The sequence below is a fragment of the Urocitellus parryii genome, chromosome 12 (assembly GCF_045843805.1).
Source record: "Urocitellus parryii isolate mUroPar1 chromosome 12, mUroPar1.hap1, whole genome shotgun sequence".
In the NCBI taxonomy this organism is placed as follows: Eukaryota; Metazoa; Chordata; class Mammalia; order Rodentia; family Sciuridae; genus Urocitellus; species Urocitellus parryii.
In genome coordinates, this window is record NC_135542.1 from 92,840,047 (window position 1) to 92,861,244 (window position 21,198).

The following is a 21,198-nucleotide window of genomic DNA, read 5'->3' on the forward strand; positions in this document are numbered from 1 at the left end:
ATCACCATTGATGAGTTTGGTTTGAACTTGTGATCCTCCTGTCTCAGCCTCTCTAATAGCTGGGATTAGAGGAGTGCGCCATCATGCCAGGCTTTGAGCATGTATTTTTTTTATATGCAGTTGCTACATTACAAGCTAGGAATTTAATCTTCTAGGAGTCTCTTGATGCTGCCCAGGAATGAGCAATTAGGAATGAACATGCAGAAGTGCAGAGGACTCTGATGTGGACTAGGCAAGAGGTTGGATGGAGACTATTATATTCAAGGAAATTGTTCATGATGAGATGTGGGTACCAGTAAGAAAGATCACCTCAATTCCTATCCTATCCTTGGTCTACCAGGTGATCTTCCAAAGCCTATTTGCTGACTGAATACTTTCAATGCCTGGCCTCCAATCTTTGGGCAGGGGTAGATAGGCTGTACTTCTCAGTTGTGCTAAGAGATATGAGAATGTTCACAGCCTTAGTTTCCTAGCTGCATGTACAAAATTGTCCAGTTTTCAATGTTTATCTTCCCAAGGTCTTCTTGTTTGTAATAACTGGTTCCTAGTAAGACAAGAATGCTGAACTATGCCACAGATGCCAAAAACTCTAGTCAACTTACAAATTCTCCCCCGCAAAGAAGTAGATCCTGATTCCTACAGTCTCATAACCATTATCCCAAGAACTTCTACCAGTTTTTAATTTACTCTGTATGATCAAGAACAGCCTATGTGTGGTGATTATCGTGTTCTGATTATTCATACCCCTCTTCTGTGTCTCTCTCTGGACTTCTTAAAATCTTCTTGTCATAATATTAACATCTAAGATTGTGGAAAAATATGTTAGCCTGATAAGTAAAACATTAGGAAAAAAAAGAGTTACTTTGGGGACTGTGCTCAATGGGAGCAGATGAGCCTGATTCTATCCTACCAGCTCTACTTCCACAAGAACAGCCCTTCCACAATAACAGTATCCACCTGTTAGATTAATTCATTTTTATACTCATAACACCTAGAACCAGCCACATGGATGTTCCATCAGCATTTACCAAGAGGTGGAATGGATTGGAATTTGTCCTGTATTGGCTCCTGACAGGACCTGACTCATGCTCTATGCCTTCTGTTTGACCATTATCTCTAATGTCTCAATTTCTTTAGGCCTAAATCACTACACTCAGATTCTGAGGGAAAAGAGTTAACAGAGAAGTAGTTTGGGGAACAGTTTACCTTAGGTACTCTCTACTATGTGCCCTGTACAACTGTCTTCCCAATTTTTTCTGCAAAGGATCCATGAGTTAAATAGTGAACCCTAGCATTGGCATGTATGTTAATATTTATTGGGGGTGGAAGGATGACCTACAATGTGTTTTCAGTAGTCTTAAAAGTCAATGACCAGGGCTGGGGTTGTGGATCAGAGGTAGAGCACTCGCCTGGCATGTGTGAGGCACTGGGTTCAATCCTCAGCGCCACATTAAAATAAAATATAGGAAAAATAAAACTCAATGACCATACAGCCACCTTAGGAAATCCCAAGAGATACACCACAATGAGGTTTGGCAGAAAGAAGACATCTGGAGGTGGTAACACCTGAACTGGGTCTTTAAGCTCAAAGAGGTTGTGACAAAGAGGTTAACAAGCTCCCAGGGAGCTCCCAAATAAATTTTAATAAAATTTTCCCAGAGAGTAAAACTCTAAAACCAAAGCATAAATTTTCAGACTGGTGATATATAAAGTCCCGTAAGATAGAATGGTGCTGTAGCAAGCCTGCAGAACTTTATTGGAAAGAAGGTGTATATGTATACCTACATGTAGAATTTGCCTCTCTATTTGCACTTGAGTATTTAACCAGCTTGTCTTGTTTTCAGACACTGATATTTTATCATACATATCATACAGGTCTGTGCAAACTTTTTTTATGGTGCTGTTGCACCATAACTTTTAAAGATTAAACACTTTCAACACATTTTATAGGTATTCTTACGTAGTCCTACTTTCTCTTTCGAGCAACAAAATTTATTTCCTAATATCTCAGGCGACAAATCTTGCGCAGAAAATAACACAAAAAAAACTGAAAAATAAATTAAAAAATTTTCCCGTCCTGGGTTTCAATCCCTGGTCAATTTAGCAAGTCTGTAGTGTTTCTTGAATCAGCAATCCCTCCTTGAATATGAGGTTTATGTGAGTGTATCGGAGGGACTATCTGTTGGGAAACCCCTACTCAAAACCAAAATGATTTTAAAAACAAGAGTCAGCTTGGCCATAGGTCTCTTTAACTTGGGTCCGCTTTCTTCCGGGTTTATTTTCCTTTACCAAGATGGATCTCGCTCCTCATAGGTCACATTTTACGCAGTGACGTTATAGCCCCACCCACCAACTTCCCACCTCCGGTCCTAAGTCCTTAGGAGTATAATTGCCTGACCGGCCCCTAGTGGGCGTGACGCCGGATGTGACGTTTCCGGAAGCGCCGGGTGTCATCCTGGAGGAAAGGTGGGGAAGGGTCCGGGATGTGGTGGGTAGGCTCTCTGAGCATTGTCGAACTCTGAAAGGAGCGGCCGCCGTGAGTGTGGGCCCTGAAGCCTTCTCCTTCCTCGTGTCCTCTGCCCGGCCCTTGTCGCGCGAGGCCACTGAAGGCTCCGGTCCCCGCGGGCTGGCGCCTGACCAGCAAGGCCCAGCGCTTTCCTATCGACTACATTTGAAAGACCCGTCAACCTTGGATGATTTTGCCTGGGAATGGCAATTGGGCTTGAGTCCCTTCAAGAAGGGCACCCCAAGCAGTTGTGGATGCATCCCTCTCTACTGTAAACGCCCCCTCTGCTCATTCCTGCTACTTCCTTTCGCTGCCTCTGTAATTTCTCCCTCCGGTTCTTCCCGCCACCTCCCCCCTTATTTGTGGATGCTATATTTCCTCTATGAAGTGTTGCTCAACCCCTGCTGGCCAGTGCCGCTTGGTGGCCTCTGCAGGGGAGGGGTCCTTACCTCACCCACAATTTACCTCCTCGTAGAGGTACTGAGATGCAGTGAGCATCCTGTTTCCGTTAGCTCTGATAGACTGGATACTGAGTTTACCAATGAAGCAACTTGGGGAGGTTTTAGATTTGCAAGAGGCTTTGTGGAAGATGCAGTGCCTTGGCATTACTAGCAGTTCCCCAGCGTTTCATGGTCATGAAGGGTTTTAGAGGGGACGTTTAATGAAGGAAATGTGACCTGAATATTAAGGAAACCTCGAAATAGAATTGGCCTGGAGATGACAAACTCTGAGGGAAGGGTTGGCGTAGAAAACAGAAAAACTGCCCAGACAAATGAAGCAGAGATGTGCAGGTTCCTGGGTGCATTACAATCAGGAGGAGTAAGATACAATTATGGAAAAAACAAGAGACAGTTGACACTGGCTGTGAATTACAAGATGAATTGTATAGCTTGAACATTCTAGGGCATGTTGCTTAGGGTATACTACAATTCAATGCATATCAAATACCCAGTTTACTTTTGGAGATTATGGAAAATACTCTCAAGGAAATCTAGAGTCTAACAGCAATAATACCTGGAAAGATTGTAGAATTATTGGAGTTTGGGACACAGGGAAGGAAAACTTCCAGACTGGGAACCATGCTTCTCCACATTACTAAAATACCTTTGTGCCCTTTTGTTATTAAAAGAGTGCTTAGTTTTTGAAGATGAATAAATTGTTGTCTTAAGATCCAAATATCAAGCTGACATGATGGCACATGCCTATAATCCCAGCCTCCCCCCACCTTGAAAAAATAGCATTTGATGACTGGGATATGTGGTCATAACAATCAGTGGCAGAATAAATAAGAATGGGTTCCACTTATAATTAGAACTAAGGGTGATATTTCTCCAGTTGGGGGAAAAAAACAGTAAAATTCAGCTGGGCATGTTGCTTGTAATCCCAAGGAACCAGGAGGCTCAGACAGGAGGATCACAAGTTTAAGGCCAGCCTCAACAATTTAGCAAGGTCCAAAGCATCTTAGTGAGACCCTGTCTCAAAACAAAAACTAAAAAGTCTGGGGACGTAGCTCAGTGGTAAAGCACCCCTGGGTTCAATCCCCAGTGCAAAAAAAAAAGTAAATACCTTGCCATGAGGCACAATGTTTTATACTGAAAGGAATAGTGGTTTAGTGAGCAGAATTATAATTATGAACATTCATCCTCAAACAAGTTTCCCTAACTAAGTTTGTACACAAATATGAAAAAGTATAGCAGAGAAAATGTCAGATACTCTGTAAATTAAAATGACCATACATGAAGTCACTTAACAATCCTCCTGAAAGTTCACTGAATGTGCTCTTTCAGGTACTGGGGTAAATGCAAGTAGGTAGCTAGAAGGAGAAATGATGGAAGAGATACAAGGTACTATACCTACTTTTATGATGCTCTAGGCAGGACTACCTAATAACAGGGAATGACTGACGTGAAAGGTAGAACTGAACCCCCTTGGCCTGTTCTTGTTATATTCATAATAATGCCTAGTTGTGGCACAAGGATTTTTGAATCTGCCAATCTTGATTTGAGCTTCCTGGAGGGTTTCAGTCTTCTTGTAGGAGAGAGACTTTATTTGATTAAAACCACAGTATATTTTTTTCTTTATATGTTTTCTTAAAGTAGAGGTTTGTGAGGTAAACACACTTTGTGGATTGTGCTGGCATGATGGGGGCCTTGTTTTTGATGCCATCTGTTTTCACTTTTCTGTTTCAGAACATCTTGGTCCTGATGTCTGACCATGGAGATGTGAGCCTCCCACCCGAAGACCGGGTGAGAGCTCTGTCCCAGTTGGGAAGTACTGTGGAGGTGAATGAAGACATTCCACCCCGTCGATACTTCCGCTCTGGAGTTGAGATGATCCGAATGGCATCCATTTACTCTGAGGAAGGCAACATCGAACATGCCTTCATCCTCTATAACAAGTACATCACGTAAGACACCTACAGTTTCCTTTTTCTTTTCTGGTGACTGATGCCTCACTTATTCTGCCCTTGTACTCACTTTTTCTGTTCACAATTGCTAAAATGAGAGAACTTTATAGCATCATCAGTATTAATCATTTTTTGCTAGCAGCTCCTACATATTGCTTGTCTTTGCCATTCAAAGACATGAGTATTGAAGGTGTTGTTTTCATGACTCAGTGATTTCATGAGTAAGAAACTTAGTCCTTCAGGCTATGCCTACATGGCCCAGCTGTTAGACAAAAGATTTGGTAGTTAAACTAGATGTGTTATGTGTTGATGAATGTTTTTACTGTTCTTTTTCTCTTAAAGCAGCTGATAATGGTATTATTGTTAGGGTCTAGCAGACCAAAATTCTTTGCCTCTACTTATTTTGTAGCAAATTGAGTAATATAGGAAGAAGTTGTTCTTCTTAACCTGATCACAATCCTGAAAATCTTCAAATAATTATCAACCACCTACAATTTGCATGGCTCATCATAATAAGACCTTTCCCTTGAGTTGTTTATCATCTTCGGGTAGGCAGTATGGATAGAAGATTTCTGTACTACTGACAGGGAACAACTTCTAAAGCCCCAGTGACTAAGAAGTGACATGTAATTTATAAAGGGGATAATGTTATTGAAAGTCTTATTGATCATTTCAAGTCTTGTTCTTTCATAATAACAGGACCTTTAAAAATAACTACATGAATCTGTACATCTCTCTGTACTGCATAGGTCATTTCACCTACATAATTTCACTTTGGTCTTCATAGTTCAGTGAGCACTGAGTAGAGGACATCATCCTCCCATTCTACATAGGAGGTAATCAGAGTTTAGTGATATATCTGTGTTCCCCAGGTTAGAGTGACAAAACCTATGTTTTGTAATTCCCAATTTAGGATTCACTCTATAACATAAGTTTTTTGTTTTTCATATAGTAATATTCTGTCAGTTGAAGCTACTCTTTTGAGATCATTGTCATGAGCCACTATATTTTTTGGTTATTGTTTTTTGAAAAGATAACATATACCTATGATATAGAACTCAGATGTCAAAAAGAATATATATATATATATATATATATATATATATATATATATATGTATATGTGTGTGTATATTTGTTTATTTATTTATTTATTTAAAAAGTAAATCTCCGTAACCATTTCGTTTTTCCTTCCAATCTTCAGTTCCTCTCCCCAGAGAAAGTCGCTCTAATTAGTTCCTTATATGTCCTCCCAAAGAGATCTATGTGTATCAATTATGTCACATTAATTTTTTGATTACATACTCATCTGAAGCAAGATTTCTGACCTTGGAAGTGAATAATTCTTTGTTATAGGCTGTCCTGTGCTGCTGTCTAGCAGCATCCCTGTTCTCTACCCTTTAGGTGCCAGTAGCAACACCTGCCTCCAAGCTGTGATAGCCAAAAAAGTCTTCTAGATATTACATAATACAAAATTATCCTGGTTGAGAACAAATGCTCTGAAGAAAAGTATGTGGCCAGAGGACTGCCTAGGACTCATAATTTTAGAGTGGAAAAAAGGGATTGCTGTTGTCTAAGTACAGAAGTATTGCCCATTTCCTCAGAGTAATGCTATCATACCCTCTCATGTGGTCTTAGTGTTAATAAATTTTCATAAAATTATCATTACACTCTGCTTCCCTTTGCTAGTAGGAATTTATCATTCCTAGACACAGTACTTATTTTCCTGAGAAGTTTCGGTGGTGACTCTTCTCTTTACATACTTGACTGCTGGAAGAAATACTATTCTTGTCTATTTCCAGTTATCTTGTAGATTGTTTTCTCAAAATGAAACCCAGGGGCACAATTTCTTTAGAGAATCACTAATTGAAAAAGTTCAGTAGAATCACAGAATTACTCTACCATATATGCTCTGAAAGGTCTTCTGGGTCCTACTGCCCTATATAGAGAGTGCTTTCAGAACAAGGACCTTATTCTGCAAATATATAGAGTATGCCTATAGTCTACTTGGTACTGCACCATATCCTGGACACCATAAGGAGTAAAATGGCTTTATTGATAATCTTTTATAGGTATGGGAGAAGATAGCAAATAGATAAGCACATATATATAGTTACAAAATAAGATCCTGTGAAGGAAACAGAGTGCTGTGACAGAATAACCACGGTATCTAATTAAATATGTTCAGGGTAAAGTCTCTCTGACAAGGTGAGCTTTAAACTGAGACTTGAAGGATGCAATTAAGTTAGTCATTCCAGGAGCATAGGATTCCAGAGCATTTAAAACAGAGGTAATTGTGTTCAGAAAGTCTTAGTAAGAAAGACCTTTGTGTGTTCTGAGGACTGAATGATCATTGTATTTGGAGTGTGGCAAGTGAAGAGGGAGAAAGATTGCAGGTGAGTTGGAGAGACAAGCAGGGCTGTATCCTGCAGGACTTTATAGGCCATGGTAAGGAGTTTGCTTTTTATCCTGAGAACAACAGAAAGCCATTGAAAATTTAAGTGAGATTGTGTCCTAAACTTGTATTTTTAAAATATGAGTTTTAGCTATTGTGTGGTAAATGGTGGAGGGGTACTCAGAGAAGGCAGGAAAACCAGCTAGGATACTCTTTCAGCAATTGAGGAAAAAGCTAGTGGTTTGGAGTATTGTGGCATGGCAGCATGGGAAGAGGCAGATGGATTTGGTAAATGGAGGTAGATTCCAGAGGATTTACTTATACTCAAAAAACAAAAAAAGATGGTTACAAGGTTGACCTTAGGTTTATGCCTTGAGCAGCTTGGTAGTCTGTTTCCTGAGTGTATCAAAAAGAGTTGAGGTGCTGTGTCACTTGTAAAACTAGCTACTCAGGAGGCTGAAACAGGAGGATTCTAAGTTTGAGGCCAGCCTTAACAATTTACTGAGACCCTGTCTTCAAAATATATAAATAAATAGTATTTATAAATAAAATGGAGATGTAGTTCAGTGGTAGTACCCTTGGATCAATCTCTCTGTACCAAGAAGAAAAGAAAAGAAAAGGTAGGGAAAGGGATTAGGTTGGGATGAGATCTAAGAGTTCAGGTATGGGTTTTTTTGACATGTTAAATTTGGGATGCCTATGAGATGTTCATGTAGAAATGTCAATAGGAGGTTGAATGTATAGTCTAAGAGATCTGGGCTGGAAATATAAATAAGGGTGACCTCAATATGCAGATGCTTCTGAAGCCATTAGAATGGGTGAGACCTTCTAGTGTAGAGGTTCTTAACCCAGGGTCCAGGAACCTCTCAGGGATTCATGGATAGAATTCAGGGGATTCATGAAGTTGGATGAGGAAAATGGTTCTTGATTTTTCAGCCATTGACTGAAATTGAGCATTTCTTTCCATTTTGAATGTAGTCATATTGAAAATATTTATAACCTTGTCACCAATAGAAATCAAGATATTTTCATGTCACTTTACAGTTATTCTGATATCATAGAATAGCATCTAAATTTACCTCAATTTCAGAATCATGGTACAGAATTATTAAACCCATGACTTGATCCTGTTATGTAATATAATAACTACATTAATAAAGCAGCACATATCACTTTTCTTTTGTGTTTTGACAGTTGTATTCTTTTGTACTTTTTTGCACTTTATACCTTACAAATATCATTCTGTGAAGGGGTCCATAGGTTTTATTAGATGCCAGAAGGATCCATGACACATAGAAGGATCAAAAATTCTTGATAAGAAGAGAAGGATCCTAGGACAGAAGCATGAGGTTGGTTGTTGGTGGGAGAGCCAACAGAGGAGATTTTGAAGAAAAGTTTGAGAGGCGGAAAGAAATCCAGGAAGGAGTGGGATCCTATCATGGGATCCTAAAGAGTTCATTATTTGAAGGAGAATATTAGGTGAATGAGTAGAGAAGTACGGCCTTTCTGGTAACATGATGTCACTGGTGATCTTGGTAAGCACTTTCACTAGAAGGATTAAGGAGACACTAGAGTAGAGTGAGGGGAAAGGTGAATGGAGGATAAGAAAGTGGAGGTAGTGAGTATACACTAGAAGTTAGCAAATTTTTTCTTAAAAGGGTCAGATAGTAGGGCTGGGGTTGTAGCTCAGTTAGTAGAGCACTTTCCTTGCACGTCTGAGGAACTGAGTTCAATCCTCAGTGCCACATAAAGATAAAGAAATAAAATAAAGGTATTGTGTCCACATCAATAACTAAAAATATTTTTTTAAAAAGGGTCAGATCGTAAAAATTTGGAACTTGGTGGAGCCATTTAATCTCTGTCACAACCTCTGCTTTGTAATATGAAAGCAGCCATAGGTAATAACTTAAACGAAAAAGTGTAGCTGCTTCCACTGATATTTTATTTATAAAAATAGATGGTTAACTGGATTTGGCCCACTAACTGTACTTTGCCAAGCCCTGGTGCAGACAACTCTTTGGGGAAGTTTGGATAGGAAGGAAAACAGAAAAAGGGGAAGTCTCTGAAGGGAGACAAGGAGTATGTGAATATGTATGTGTATGTTTTAAGATGGGAGATTCTAGAGTATGTTTTTTTTTTTTCCCATCAGTAAAGAGTACAGTGGTGAAGGAGAGGGTGATTGATGGTCCAGAAGAGAATTTAATGTAGCAGTGAATTCCTCAAAAGGCAAGTTTAAGAGGGGTTTTGAATGTGACCTGGTGTTACTTTGGTAACACAAATTATCAGTGTTAACAGTGAGATTTATGTGGGGAGTCTGACCCTACATAAGGGGTTCCACTTATAAGACTATTTAATATAATGAACTAGGTCTGGAGGAGAGCTGGCAGGGTGGAATTTGGTAATTCATTGACTTGATTTGTTGGATTTGGGGTTTAATGTGGGACTTCATTGGGTTGGTTTGGTGGAAGCAATAAGTGTAGTAACCTCCATTTTCTTGCAGCTGCTTTCAAGACCCTGATTCTGATTCTGTGAAATGACAAATGCAGAGTTGCAAAGATGTTCTAGCTTGGTGATTCTATTTTTCTTTCTTGATTTACTTAGTATATTCCAGCAACAGCGTCTCACTTTCTAGTTATTAAAACTGAGAAGAGATGAGAGAGTAGGGAAGGAATCTACCTTACCATTCCTCTGCCTCCCCCACTATTGAGAATCATTGTTGTAGACCTTTTGTGGATACTTTCAGGATTTAAAAGGCATTTCTGCCATTTTTCCTGGAGTAGTTCAGGCATCTTAATGATCTCAGACATATTTTCCTGCTCCGTAGTTTCTCTGCGTAGGAATGCTTTGCCTTTTGCAGACCCCAGCATAGAAGAAAGATCTTCAGCATATTAAATCAGTACATATTTTCATGATGAGCACAGACAATAAACCAGGCTGTGGATTCTTTCACAGCTTTTTATGGTCATCGACTAGGCTACACAGATAGGACTGAGAGTATTCAGGCAGTTCTTGTCTGCTCTGCTCTTTTAATGCAAATCCTCTTTCAGAATATGAACTGTGTTGAAAACGTTTACTGGGATTGGGGTTTATAGACTGAAGAAGGGTTCATCTATGCTACTGCTTACTTCGCTGAATAACTTTTAAGAATGGAAGAAATGAAAATTTAGAGAAGAAAAAAGGAAAAAACAAGATGAGGGTTCTTAATACATTTATGTTATAGAACTTCTGTTTGATTTTTTAAAAAATTTTTTGTTTTTAGTTGTAGATAGACACAATACCTTTATTTATTTTTATGTGGGGTTGAGGATCAAACTCAGTGCCTCTCACATGCTAGGTCAGTGCTCTATCACTGAACCACAACCCCAGCTGACTTTTTAATTTAGTTGTTTTCGTACAAAATTAACATTTGTTCATGATAAAAATTGTTTTCAAATGCTACAAGTGAGATACTAAAATGAAAAGAGAAGTCCCATTCACCAGAGGTGACCACTGTGATGTCTCTTACACACGACAATGTTTATGCATGTTCAAGCACAAAGAGGCTTTCGTGTATATCCTTTTTCCTTGGGGCATGAATAGGATCACATTCTGTGTTCTTATCTACAATTTGCTTTTTTAACAGTAGCATTTTTCCTTATGAGGACATACTAAACCATCTAGTTCAGAACTATTTCTTCTTCCATGAGTCTCATTCCAGATCTCTTCATGGCTTATCCTCTTCCAGTCCTTACTCAAATGCCACCTTCTTATTGAGGCCTTCCTTACCTGCTCTATCTAAAATTTCACCTCTCGAGCTGGGGCTGGGACTCAGCAGTAGAGCGCTCACCTCTCACGTGTGAGACCCTGGGTTCAATCCTCAGCACCAAATAAATAAACAAAAATATAATAAATAAATAAACAAACAAATAAATAAATAAAATTTCACCTCTCCCTTATTACTCTCTGTTCCCCTTTCCTTTTTTTCAGTACTGGGGGATCCAACCAGAGCTCTACACTGCATGCTAGTCAAGCACTCTATCACTAAGCTACATACCCAGCCCTTCCTCTTTCCTATTAATAATGACCTTTCTAATGCTGATTCTCTAAACTACTTTATTATATTGACCGTTCCCCTACCATAATGTACATACTATTCTGGAAAAAAAATTTTTTGGTACTGGATATTTAACCCAGGCGCACTTTACCACTGAGCTGCATCCTCAGTCCTTTTTGCTTTTTTATTTTGAGACTGGGTCTCACTAAATTGCTTAGGGCCTCACTAAGTTGCTGAGACTGGCCTCAAACTTGCAATCCTCCTGCCTCAGCCTCCCTAGTTGCTGGAATTATAGGCATATGCCACTGTGCCTGGTGGAAAGAAATTTCTTTCTGGTCATTCACTGCTTTTAGAATAATGTTTGACCCTATAGTTGATGCTCTGTAAATATTTTTTAATGGGTGAGTAAATTATTACATTGTTTTCATATTTGGGTATACTTTAGTTTTTAAACTGCCCCTATTGATGGACATTTTCTTTCAATTTTGTTTTCCCTACTTTTCTGAACAATTCAATTGAATAGTTTTATATGTATATCTTTGTACTACTGTATCATGATCTCTAGAATAAGTTCCTGGGGGTGGAATTGTTTACTCACATTTTAAATTTTGAATAATTGTCTCCCATCTTTTTTCTCCCCTAAGGAAAAAAAATATCAATTTACAATCCTGCTAACAAGGTATTAGAACACCCATTTCCCGACACACCTACCTATACCAGGTATAACCAACTGTTAAGGCTTTGCCAATATGAAGTATAAAAATGATATCTTAATTTAATTTCTTTCATTATGAGTGAAGCTGGGCACCATTTCACATATTTATTCACTTTCTATATTTACTTTTACATTTGTCTCTTATTTTTCCATGATTCTTTTAGTTTGTTCTGCCTGTGTTTTTTGCTAGTGTATCATTGTTTGCTTTAGTACATTTCCTCTCTCTAGGCTGCAACCAGACATAACCCCAGAGAACAGTATACATCTGGGCCACCACTCTATGCCTGGAAAGTTTCTAACTCTGGTGTGCACATCTTCATGCTCATTCTTGTTCATATTTTTGGTTTTTTCCCTTAAAAATAATCATATAAGCACATATCCAGTGAGTTTTTATGCTTCATGCTAGGCATTATGCTTGGCAGCACTTTACTTTTATTTTCTCTTTGTTGTTGTTGTTGATTGTTATGTGTTGTATATGTAGGTTTTGTTTTGTACTGGGAATTGTACCCAGGGCCTTTCACATGCTGGGCAAATGCTCTACTCCATGACCTGCACCCCCAACCCCTTATTTTTATTATCTCTTTATGTCCTAGCAACACTATTAGGGATTTCTAGTTTATCTCCATATCTATAATTTATATGTATAAAGAAACTGAGAGATGATGAGAGTAAGTGACTTACCTAAGTTCATATATCTAGTACATGATGAGGCAAGGATCTGAACCCAGGCAGAGTGGCTCCAGAGCCTGTCCACCTGTCCGTTAAGCTCTGTTTCATCAAGTAATTGTAATGGGATATGTTGTCCATTGTATAGGCATTTTTACCCATATGTCCCCATTCAGAAAGTTGATTACAGTGACTGAAACAAGGGAAAGGTATTCACATGCAAGCCTGGAAGTTTTATCTTATAAAACTTGCTTCCATTTACATGGTTAAAGTCAAACTGATATAAAAAGGGATATGTGAAAAGTTTCACACCCACTCTGATCTCATCTACTCTGTTTCCCCTGCCTTCCAAACATATTTTCTGTTTCTTTACAAACTTACAAAATAAATACCTACATACATAAAATATCTTCACTCAATTAATCCAGAGGTTATAAAACACTTTCATTCATCTTTATTAAGTATCCCTTTACCCAAGGCACTGGGCTGGTTGTAGAAGATTTTTATAAAAAAACATGAAAGACAGAAATCTCTGGCCTCAAGAATTTTACATCTAGTTCTGTAATGGTAGCACAAAGTATGCTATTTCTATGACATGGTGCTTTCATGGCTATTCATGGCCTCAATCTCAAGCAGATTCCCAAGCAGATTCAGCTGTCTGAAGGTAGTAAATATGTACCTTGGTCTTTGGGGTCAAGGTGGGAGATCTACTGAATTATAAATCTCTAGAATATAAGAACTAGTGTTATTTACCAAATCTTTAGCATTTTGCAGTTTGAACAAATGAATCTTCCAGAAACCTGCCGTGTGTGTGTGTGTGTGTGTGTGTGTGTGTGTGTGTGTGTATAAGATTTTTAGAGCCATTATGATTTTAGAATTCATCCTTGTGTGAGGAGTCTGGTCAAGTTGTATTAAAATGAAATTTTCATGTGTCTAATATAGAACTGAAGAGAACTGAAGGAGGAAGACTTATCTACAAAGGGTTTATTTAGATGTAGTCTTCTTACTGAGGCTTCTTCCTCCATGTACTCCTATTCCATGGGCAGAAAGTTGAAAAAGTTTATCTCAACTGCAGTATAGTATTTAGAGCCATGGACAAGCTACCCTTGAATTATTTGTTTGGGATCTCAGTTTATACATATCACATCCTTATTCTATTATGACATGTTTGTTCCAGATACTCCAAGAGCCTTATGGAGGCAATATGGAATAGTTCAAATTCTGAGTCGGCCACTTTCTTGCTGTGACAAATTGCTGTACTTCTAATTGTTTTCACTATCCCAAAGTAGATACCATGAATCTCTGTGAATTGATTCAATTTATTTTCCCCACTGAGCTTTCTAGCCAACAAAATAACTAAAAGAGAACATGTAGAACTGATGTTTATCTAAGCAGCTTTAATCAAAGATCACAATGCATGCTATATGTATAGTATATACATAACACATATATTATCTAAGCATTTTCATGCTTAGTATGATGTAAAGGAATATTCTTTGAAGGAATATGAATTCCAAAGAAAAAATGTCAGAGTTAAATGTCACAACTCACTCCAGTCAGAATGGCAGCTATTATGAAGACAAACAACAATAAGTATTGGCAAGGATGTGGGGGAAAAGGTACACTCATACATTGCTGGTGGGACTGCAAATTGGTGCAGTCAATATGAAAAGTGGTGTGAAGATTCCTTGGAAAACTGGGAATGGAACCACCATTTGACCCAGCAATCCCTCTCTTCTGTCTATACTCAAAGGACTTAAAACAGCATACTACAGGGACACAGCCACATCAATGTTTATAGCAGCACAATTCACGATAACTGTGGAACCAACCTAGATGCCCTTCAGTAGATGAATGGATAAAAAAAAATGTGGCATATATACACAACGGAATATTACTCAGCAATAAAAGAGAATAAAATCATGGCATTTGCAGGTAAATGGATGGCATTGGAGAAGATAATGCTAAGTGAAGTTAGCCAATCCCAAAAACTCAAATGCCGAATGTTTTCCCTGATATAAGGAGGCTGATTCATAGTGGGATAGAGAAGGGGAGCATGGGAGGAATAGACGAACTCCAGATAGGGCAGAGGTGTTGGAGAGGAAGGGAGGGGGCAGTGGGTTAAAAAGGATGGTGGAATGTGATGGACATCATTATCCAAAGTACATATATGAAGACACAAATTGGTGTGAATATACTTTATATATAACCAGAGATATGAAAAATTGTGCTGCATATGTGTAATAAGAATTGTAATGTATTCCGCTGTCATTTTTAAAAATCAATTTAAAAAGATGACCAAAAAAGAATAGTAATGAACACGGTTTTCTCTTAACTTTCTGCTCATGACTGCCAAACTTTTGTCCTCTGAAGAATGTTTTGTGACAAAGGTCCTTTGCTTTGAAAGTCTGACATGTCACAACATGAAAAGGATCTCTTTCTTTGGAGGTACTTTTTTGGGTACAGGATAGGCTTTGTTTGGTTTGATTTGAAAACCCAAAATTTTGGTTTTTGTTTCAGTTTTTTTGCCATCCTTTGTGTTATAGGAGTCTGATTTAGTTATCTTTTTTATTACTGTGACCAAAAGACTTAACAAGAATTTAGAGGAGAAAAGTTTATTTTGGCTCACAGTTTCAGAGGGTCAGTCCATGGTCAGCCAATTCCATAGCTTTGCACCCAAGTTGAGGCAGAACATCATGGCAGAAGGGTGTGATAGAGGAGGCAATTCAGGACATGGCATCAAGAAAGTAGAGATCTCCACTCACCAGGACAAAATATAAACCCCAAGACATGCTTCAAGTAACCTGTTTCCTCCAGCACACCCTACCTCCTGTAGTTATCATCCACTTACTTCATATAAGTGAATTAATTCACTGATTAGGTTACAACACTCATAATCATTTCACCACTGAACCTTCTTATATTGACTCACACATGAGCTTTTGGGGGACACCTAATATCTAAATTGTACAGAATCTGATGCTTGCTGCCCATGCCTGGTTTGAAAGAAGAGGGAAAGGCTTTTTGTGCTTTCCAAGCATGGAGATGGGTAGGGCACTTACCCTGTCTGGGTGTGTATGCCTGTTCTCTATGTCCTATGCCTTTAGAAACTTCTCATTCAATGTCTGCAAGTTAGAGGAAATGTATTACTTTGGGGACTTATGGATATTTGGAAATTATTCTTGAATCATGATAATTCTGATCTGTTTCCTTAGGCTCTTTATTGAGAAACTACCTAAGCATCGAGATTATAAATCGGCTGTCATTCCTGAAAAGAAAGATACAGTAAAGGTGGGTCTTCATTTTCATAGTTGCCCATCAAAAAACTTCAAAGCAGCACAGACTGACTTTAAGACAAAAGTAGTAGTCTCTGCATCTTAGCATCAAACCCGGCTGATAGGTGCTAAGGCCATCTCATCACAACAGTTATGAGGTAGAAGGTATGATATATTAGCAGGTGTTTAAATCACTTTTTTGAACATTGTTGCCACACAAGTTTGACCTAAATCTTTTTCTCTACTTACTGGCTGGCATTAGAATTGTTCTAATTCTTAGTTTCTGTTTTATATCTCAGAAATTAAAGGAGATTGCATTTCCCAAAGCAGAAGAGCTGAAGGCAGAGCTGTTAAAACGATATACCAAAGAATATACACAGTATAATGAAGAAAAGGTCAGTATATAAATGTACAGAAAAAGAAAATTATTTTGGTTCCTTAGGCTATACCCTGATATTGTGATTTTAATGTGATAGTTCATTTTGGGGGTGCAAAGGCCAGTAACAAAAAATAAATGATTAGACAGAGTATTCTAGCATAGATTTAGTTTATTTTTCCAAGAGGGTAACTTGAGGGATATTAAAATCTATTGCCTGTCTGCTATATCTCGGGCACAAATATCAAAAACAATGAAAACTCTTACCAAAACAGGTTTTAAAGATCATAGAATTTGGAGGTTTGATTCACCTTTGGTTAAACATAAAGCTGTTTGTAATCATTGATTATTCAAGCTGCCTTCAAATGATTCCTGTTAAGAATTAATCCCAGCTACTCAGGAGGTGAGGCAGGAAGATTTCAAGCTGGAGGCCAACCTTGGCAACCTAGCAGACCCTGTCTCAAAATAAAAAGGGATGGGGATGTAGCTCAGTGGTGGAGTAGCCCTGGGTTCCAACCCCAGCACAAAAAAGAAAAAAAAAGTTCAACCTCTGGGGAAATGCCAGGGATCTACAGTGATGTCATTTCAGATGTGAATACGTACTGCAAGCATTTCCATGTTATTGTGTAGTTGTCTGCCAGGCTCTGTTCTGGACTCTAGTGTTGAAAATTAGCAGAGGTTTGAACAGCTATGAGGTATGTATTTCTAAGGCACTGAGTAACTTAAAACTTTAATGAAGGAGGTTATTACTTATTATTTCTTTTTTTTTTAATTTGGTACTGGACATTGTACTCAGGGACACTCGACCACTGAGCCACATCCCCAGCCCTCTTTTGTATTTTATTCAGAGACAGGGTCTCACTGAGTTCCTTAGCACCTCGCCATTACTGAGGCTGGCTTTGAACTCGCAACCCTCCTGTCTCAGCTTCCTGAGCTGCTGGGATTACAAGTATGCGCCACTGAACCTGGCTTACTTATTATTTCTTATTAGTTTTAATTGTTACTCTACATGGAACTGATCACCAGAAAAACTTCATTTGGGTTGAAATTCAGTGGAGACCCCTGATATAGCAGGTATAAGTTTGGATTTGATTCTATTTTATAGCCTTACTTAGGATATTTACATGGCACAGTTAAAGAACAGAACTGTACATGATACAAGTTATTGGGTACAGACAATTAGGAACATCAAAATTTCAGTACAGAAGAAAATAGGTAGAGTCATTAAGGGAGGATGAATGTGGAGGTTTGTTTCACATTTGGTTACACCTAAAACTGAAAGGATTGGGACTTTATCTGAAAACAGGTATATGGTGTCTGGGTAGAAAGGGGTGGAGACTGTATTCCGTTAATATAGAGGTACCAAGGGAAGCATAGATCTTGTGTTGGAAAATCAGATCAGCACAGAAGTACATTTTGGAAATCTCCCTTTCCCTGAGAAGAGTTTCTTCTAAGGTGTGAAGTGTTAGCCTAAGTCTTTTCCTCCCTTTGTAGAAGAAGAAAGCGGAGGAATTTGCCCGGAATATGGCTATCCAGCAAGAATTGGAAAAGGAAAGACAGAGGATAGCACAGCAGAAGCAGCAACAGCTGGAACAGGAACAGTTCCATGCCTTTGAGGAAATGATCCGGAACCAGGAGCTAGAAAAAGAGCGACTGAAAATTGTACAGGAATTTGGAAAGGTGGACCCTGGCCTAGGTGGCCCACTGGTGCCTGACTTGGAGAAGCCCTCCTTAGATGGGTTCCCTACCTTGCCTGTGTCATCCACACAGCCTTCAGACTGTAACACAACCGCAAGGCCAGCTAAGCCACCAGTGGTGGACAGGTCCTTGAAACCTGGAGCGCTGAGCAACTCTGAAAGTAGTGAGTCTATTTACTGTTGTCTTCTTCCATTTTTTACTACCCCAGTGTCATTATGGGGGATTCATCCTAGGAGTGCCTCTGTGATCCCACTTACCAAGCTCTAATAATAGAACTTCCTTTAATAAGGACTGCCATACTGTGTTCTGTCACACTGGCTGTCTTATAAAAGAAGCATTTGTTGAAACCATACAGTTTACCTGAAGCCAGGTCAATTTTTTGAAAAACTGGTGCTATCCTTGAAAGTCAAACCCTGAGCTTTTAAGGGATTTAAAATGGTCAGTGAGTTAGAAACTACCATTAGCTTTTTGTAAAAAATAATCTTAAAATATAAGTACCATGTGCAATTCAGTGACTAACTTTAAAAAATAAGAAAAAAAACAGGCTACTGAATTGGGCTTGCCCTGAAAGCATTTCTGATTCTTAAAAGAAAAGAGTTTAGTCAAGATAAATATTGTGTATAGTGGTCAGTCTTTCCTCCTGTCACCTTAATGGCAATCAAGAAAATAATAATGGGGTAAATTGATGAGTATGTCTTGATCATTAGAGGAATCTGTGGAAGGCCAGAATCGACTTTCAAGTAGTCATTTAAAGAAGTCAGCTTTACTAAAAACCCATTTACAGGTACAATGTAAGAAGGGAAGGAGGGCTGGGCTCTGAGCCCTGACCTTTTGACATCCACCCCCATTTTTCTGGCAGGCTTATCTCCCACTACTGTTTTTTCCTACGTATTCTAAGTTTGGGGAAATTGAACTGTCATGTTCCCAGGACATTGCCTGCACTGCCTTCCTAAAGAGGTTTGTTAACATTTGCCTTCTGCCTACTTCTGTTTCTGCCTTCCTGCTTTTCTTGAAGTCTTTCCAGTTCCTCTTCCTTCAATCAGATTGATTCTGTTCTCTGTAAAACTCCCAGAGCTCTTTTTATCTCTAATACAATTTAGATCATTTACCTGATCATGTAGTCATTTGTCAATAAATAGATTTTCACTTCCTGAAAGTTAGGACCTGAGTCTTGCTTCAGTCTAATTCACATTTGTGTTCCCTATGTAGGCTGAGCACAGTGTCTACTTGGTATGCATTTAGTAAGTGAATTTATTGAATTGAAGGGAAGGGACTGTGCCAGATCTTAATTCATCATCCTTAGATGTCATCATCAGACTACCAAATGACAGTATCCCCTGGTCTGTTGTTGTCACCTCTCTGGCAGTTCAGACCTTGCTGTTCAATATGCAGAAACAGAATATACTTTTTAACTTTTTTCCTTAATATGAAAATATGGCTATGAAAGTTGCTCCCTAACCTTAACTTGCTGACTTTCTCATGGGGTTTCTCCATGGTGCTCAGGAACTGGGTCCATTCTTGACATCCTGAAGCAGTTTTATGAGCTACTTTGTTCATGTCTTTTTAGAGGGATCAGACTTAAGTTTTTTGTTATTTCATCAGGGTGGGGTTTGGCATTTAAACTTTCTTCTAAAAGACTAAATTCAGAAGTAAGTAACTACCTAAGTCAGGTTATATTATCAAGACAATATATACATCATTGTATGCTTCTTTGAAAATCATACTTTGATATTCTTATGAGTTCAAAGAGAGATAAAAAATAAAATGTTCAGTTGAATGGGGGGGTTATTTTTTAATCTTTTTCTTAGATTCTGACAGAAAATTCCTAAATATCTTAGAAATGTTTTTGAATGTAGTAGTTTACCCTCATCTTACCTTGAATAATTAAAGCCTACTCTTTTCCTAAAGTATCAAGGGCATCAACTCAAATGTCCAAAGTTTTCTCTAAATCAGATATGGATGAGACTCAAGGCACAATTCATCGTTTTCCAGCTGTGAGCCTGTGAAGTGAATAAGTTACATGCTTCCAAAATATAAGAGTGGAACAGGTATAGGACAGTCAAGGGAGAAACAAATGAAGAATGGAGTGACTGGATCAGGCTTAGTAGTGCATGCCTATAATCCCACTATGTGGGAGGCTGAGGTGAGAGGATTCCCAAGTTCAAGGCCAGCTTGGGCACATACAAACAAAGGAAAAACAATATTAAGTTGAAAAGTTGTAGAACAATCTCTTTTGATTCCCTGTCCTGCATCCTGGACACACTAGGACAAGGATTGGACCCCTCAAGACCTCAGACAGCTCATTGCTATATTTTTGCTGGATTCATTTCACCCAGCAGCTCTCATAGGAGTTAGGGTCTTTTGTCCTCATCTTGTACAGACTGGAGTTATGGGCTAATGGCTCTATGGTTCTAGGTGCTTGAGGAGCTGCTCCACTCCTACAGATCTAATAGGCATTGCCCTACAGGGGACTCTTTTTGATGACCCTGCTCCTGTGTAATGTCTCTGTCCAGACCCTCAGGCTATCTGAAACATATTTTGAAATCTAGACAGAGATCACATGGTCTCACAGTTCTTAGGGGACTTGGCTCATATGACTATGGAGGTTGAGAAGTCCCACAAAAGCCTTTTTGTAAGATGGAGACCCTGGAATGCTGATCATGTGGCTTAGTCAACATCTAAAAGCCTCAGAATCAGGAAACCTAATGGTATATTTCTCAGTCTGGGAATTATGAGAATCTAAGAGCCACTGGTACAAGTCTTGGAGTTCAAAGCCTAGAAAGCCAGTTTTTATTTCCCAGGGTCAGGAAAAGAAGAGTGCCTTACTTCTGCCATTTTTGTGTTTCTATCTGGGCCCCAAGCTGATTGCACAATGCTCACCCATATTGAAGGCAGATCTTCCCCAGTCTGTAGAACCACACATCAGTTTCCTTCAGAAACTCCATGAAAGTCATAACCATAAATAATTCTTTACCCTATAGGTATTCCTTAATGCAGTCAAGCTGACACCTATAATTAACCATCTCATCTCCTAATGAGCTGTGGCCACAGGGTAGAGATGAGACTTTACAATACTTTTTTTATGCCATTAGAGTGATATGCCCACTCAGTGTCTAAATTTGCAGGGA

At 38.8% G+C, this 21,198-nt stretch overlaps 1 protein-coding gene across 1 annotated transcript in view; it reads left to right on the forward strand.

Moving 5' to 3' along the window:
* The first annotated feature begins 2,397 nt into the window (after window positions 1–2,397).
* The window catches only part of Stambp (STAM binding protein), a 30,727-nt gene continuing 11,926 nt past the window's right edge, over window positions 2,398–21,198 (forward strand). The window contains exons 1-5 of the mRNA XM_026397470.2: window positions 2,398–2,466; window positions 4,696–4,913; window positions 15,937–16,012; window positions 16,296–16,391; window positions 17,867–18,233. Of these exons, the coding sequence (XP_026253255.1) occupies window positions 4,711–4,913; window positions 15,937–16,012; window positions 16,296–16,391; window positions 17,867–18,233 (742 nt within the window). The 5' untranslated portion in view covers window positions 2,398–2,466; window positions 4,696–4,710. The remainder of the gene's footprint in view (window positions 2,467–4,695; window positions 4,914–15,936; window positions 16,013–16,295; window positions 16,392–17,866; window positions 18,234–21,198) is intronic.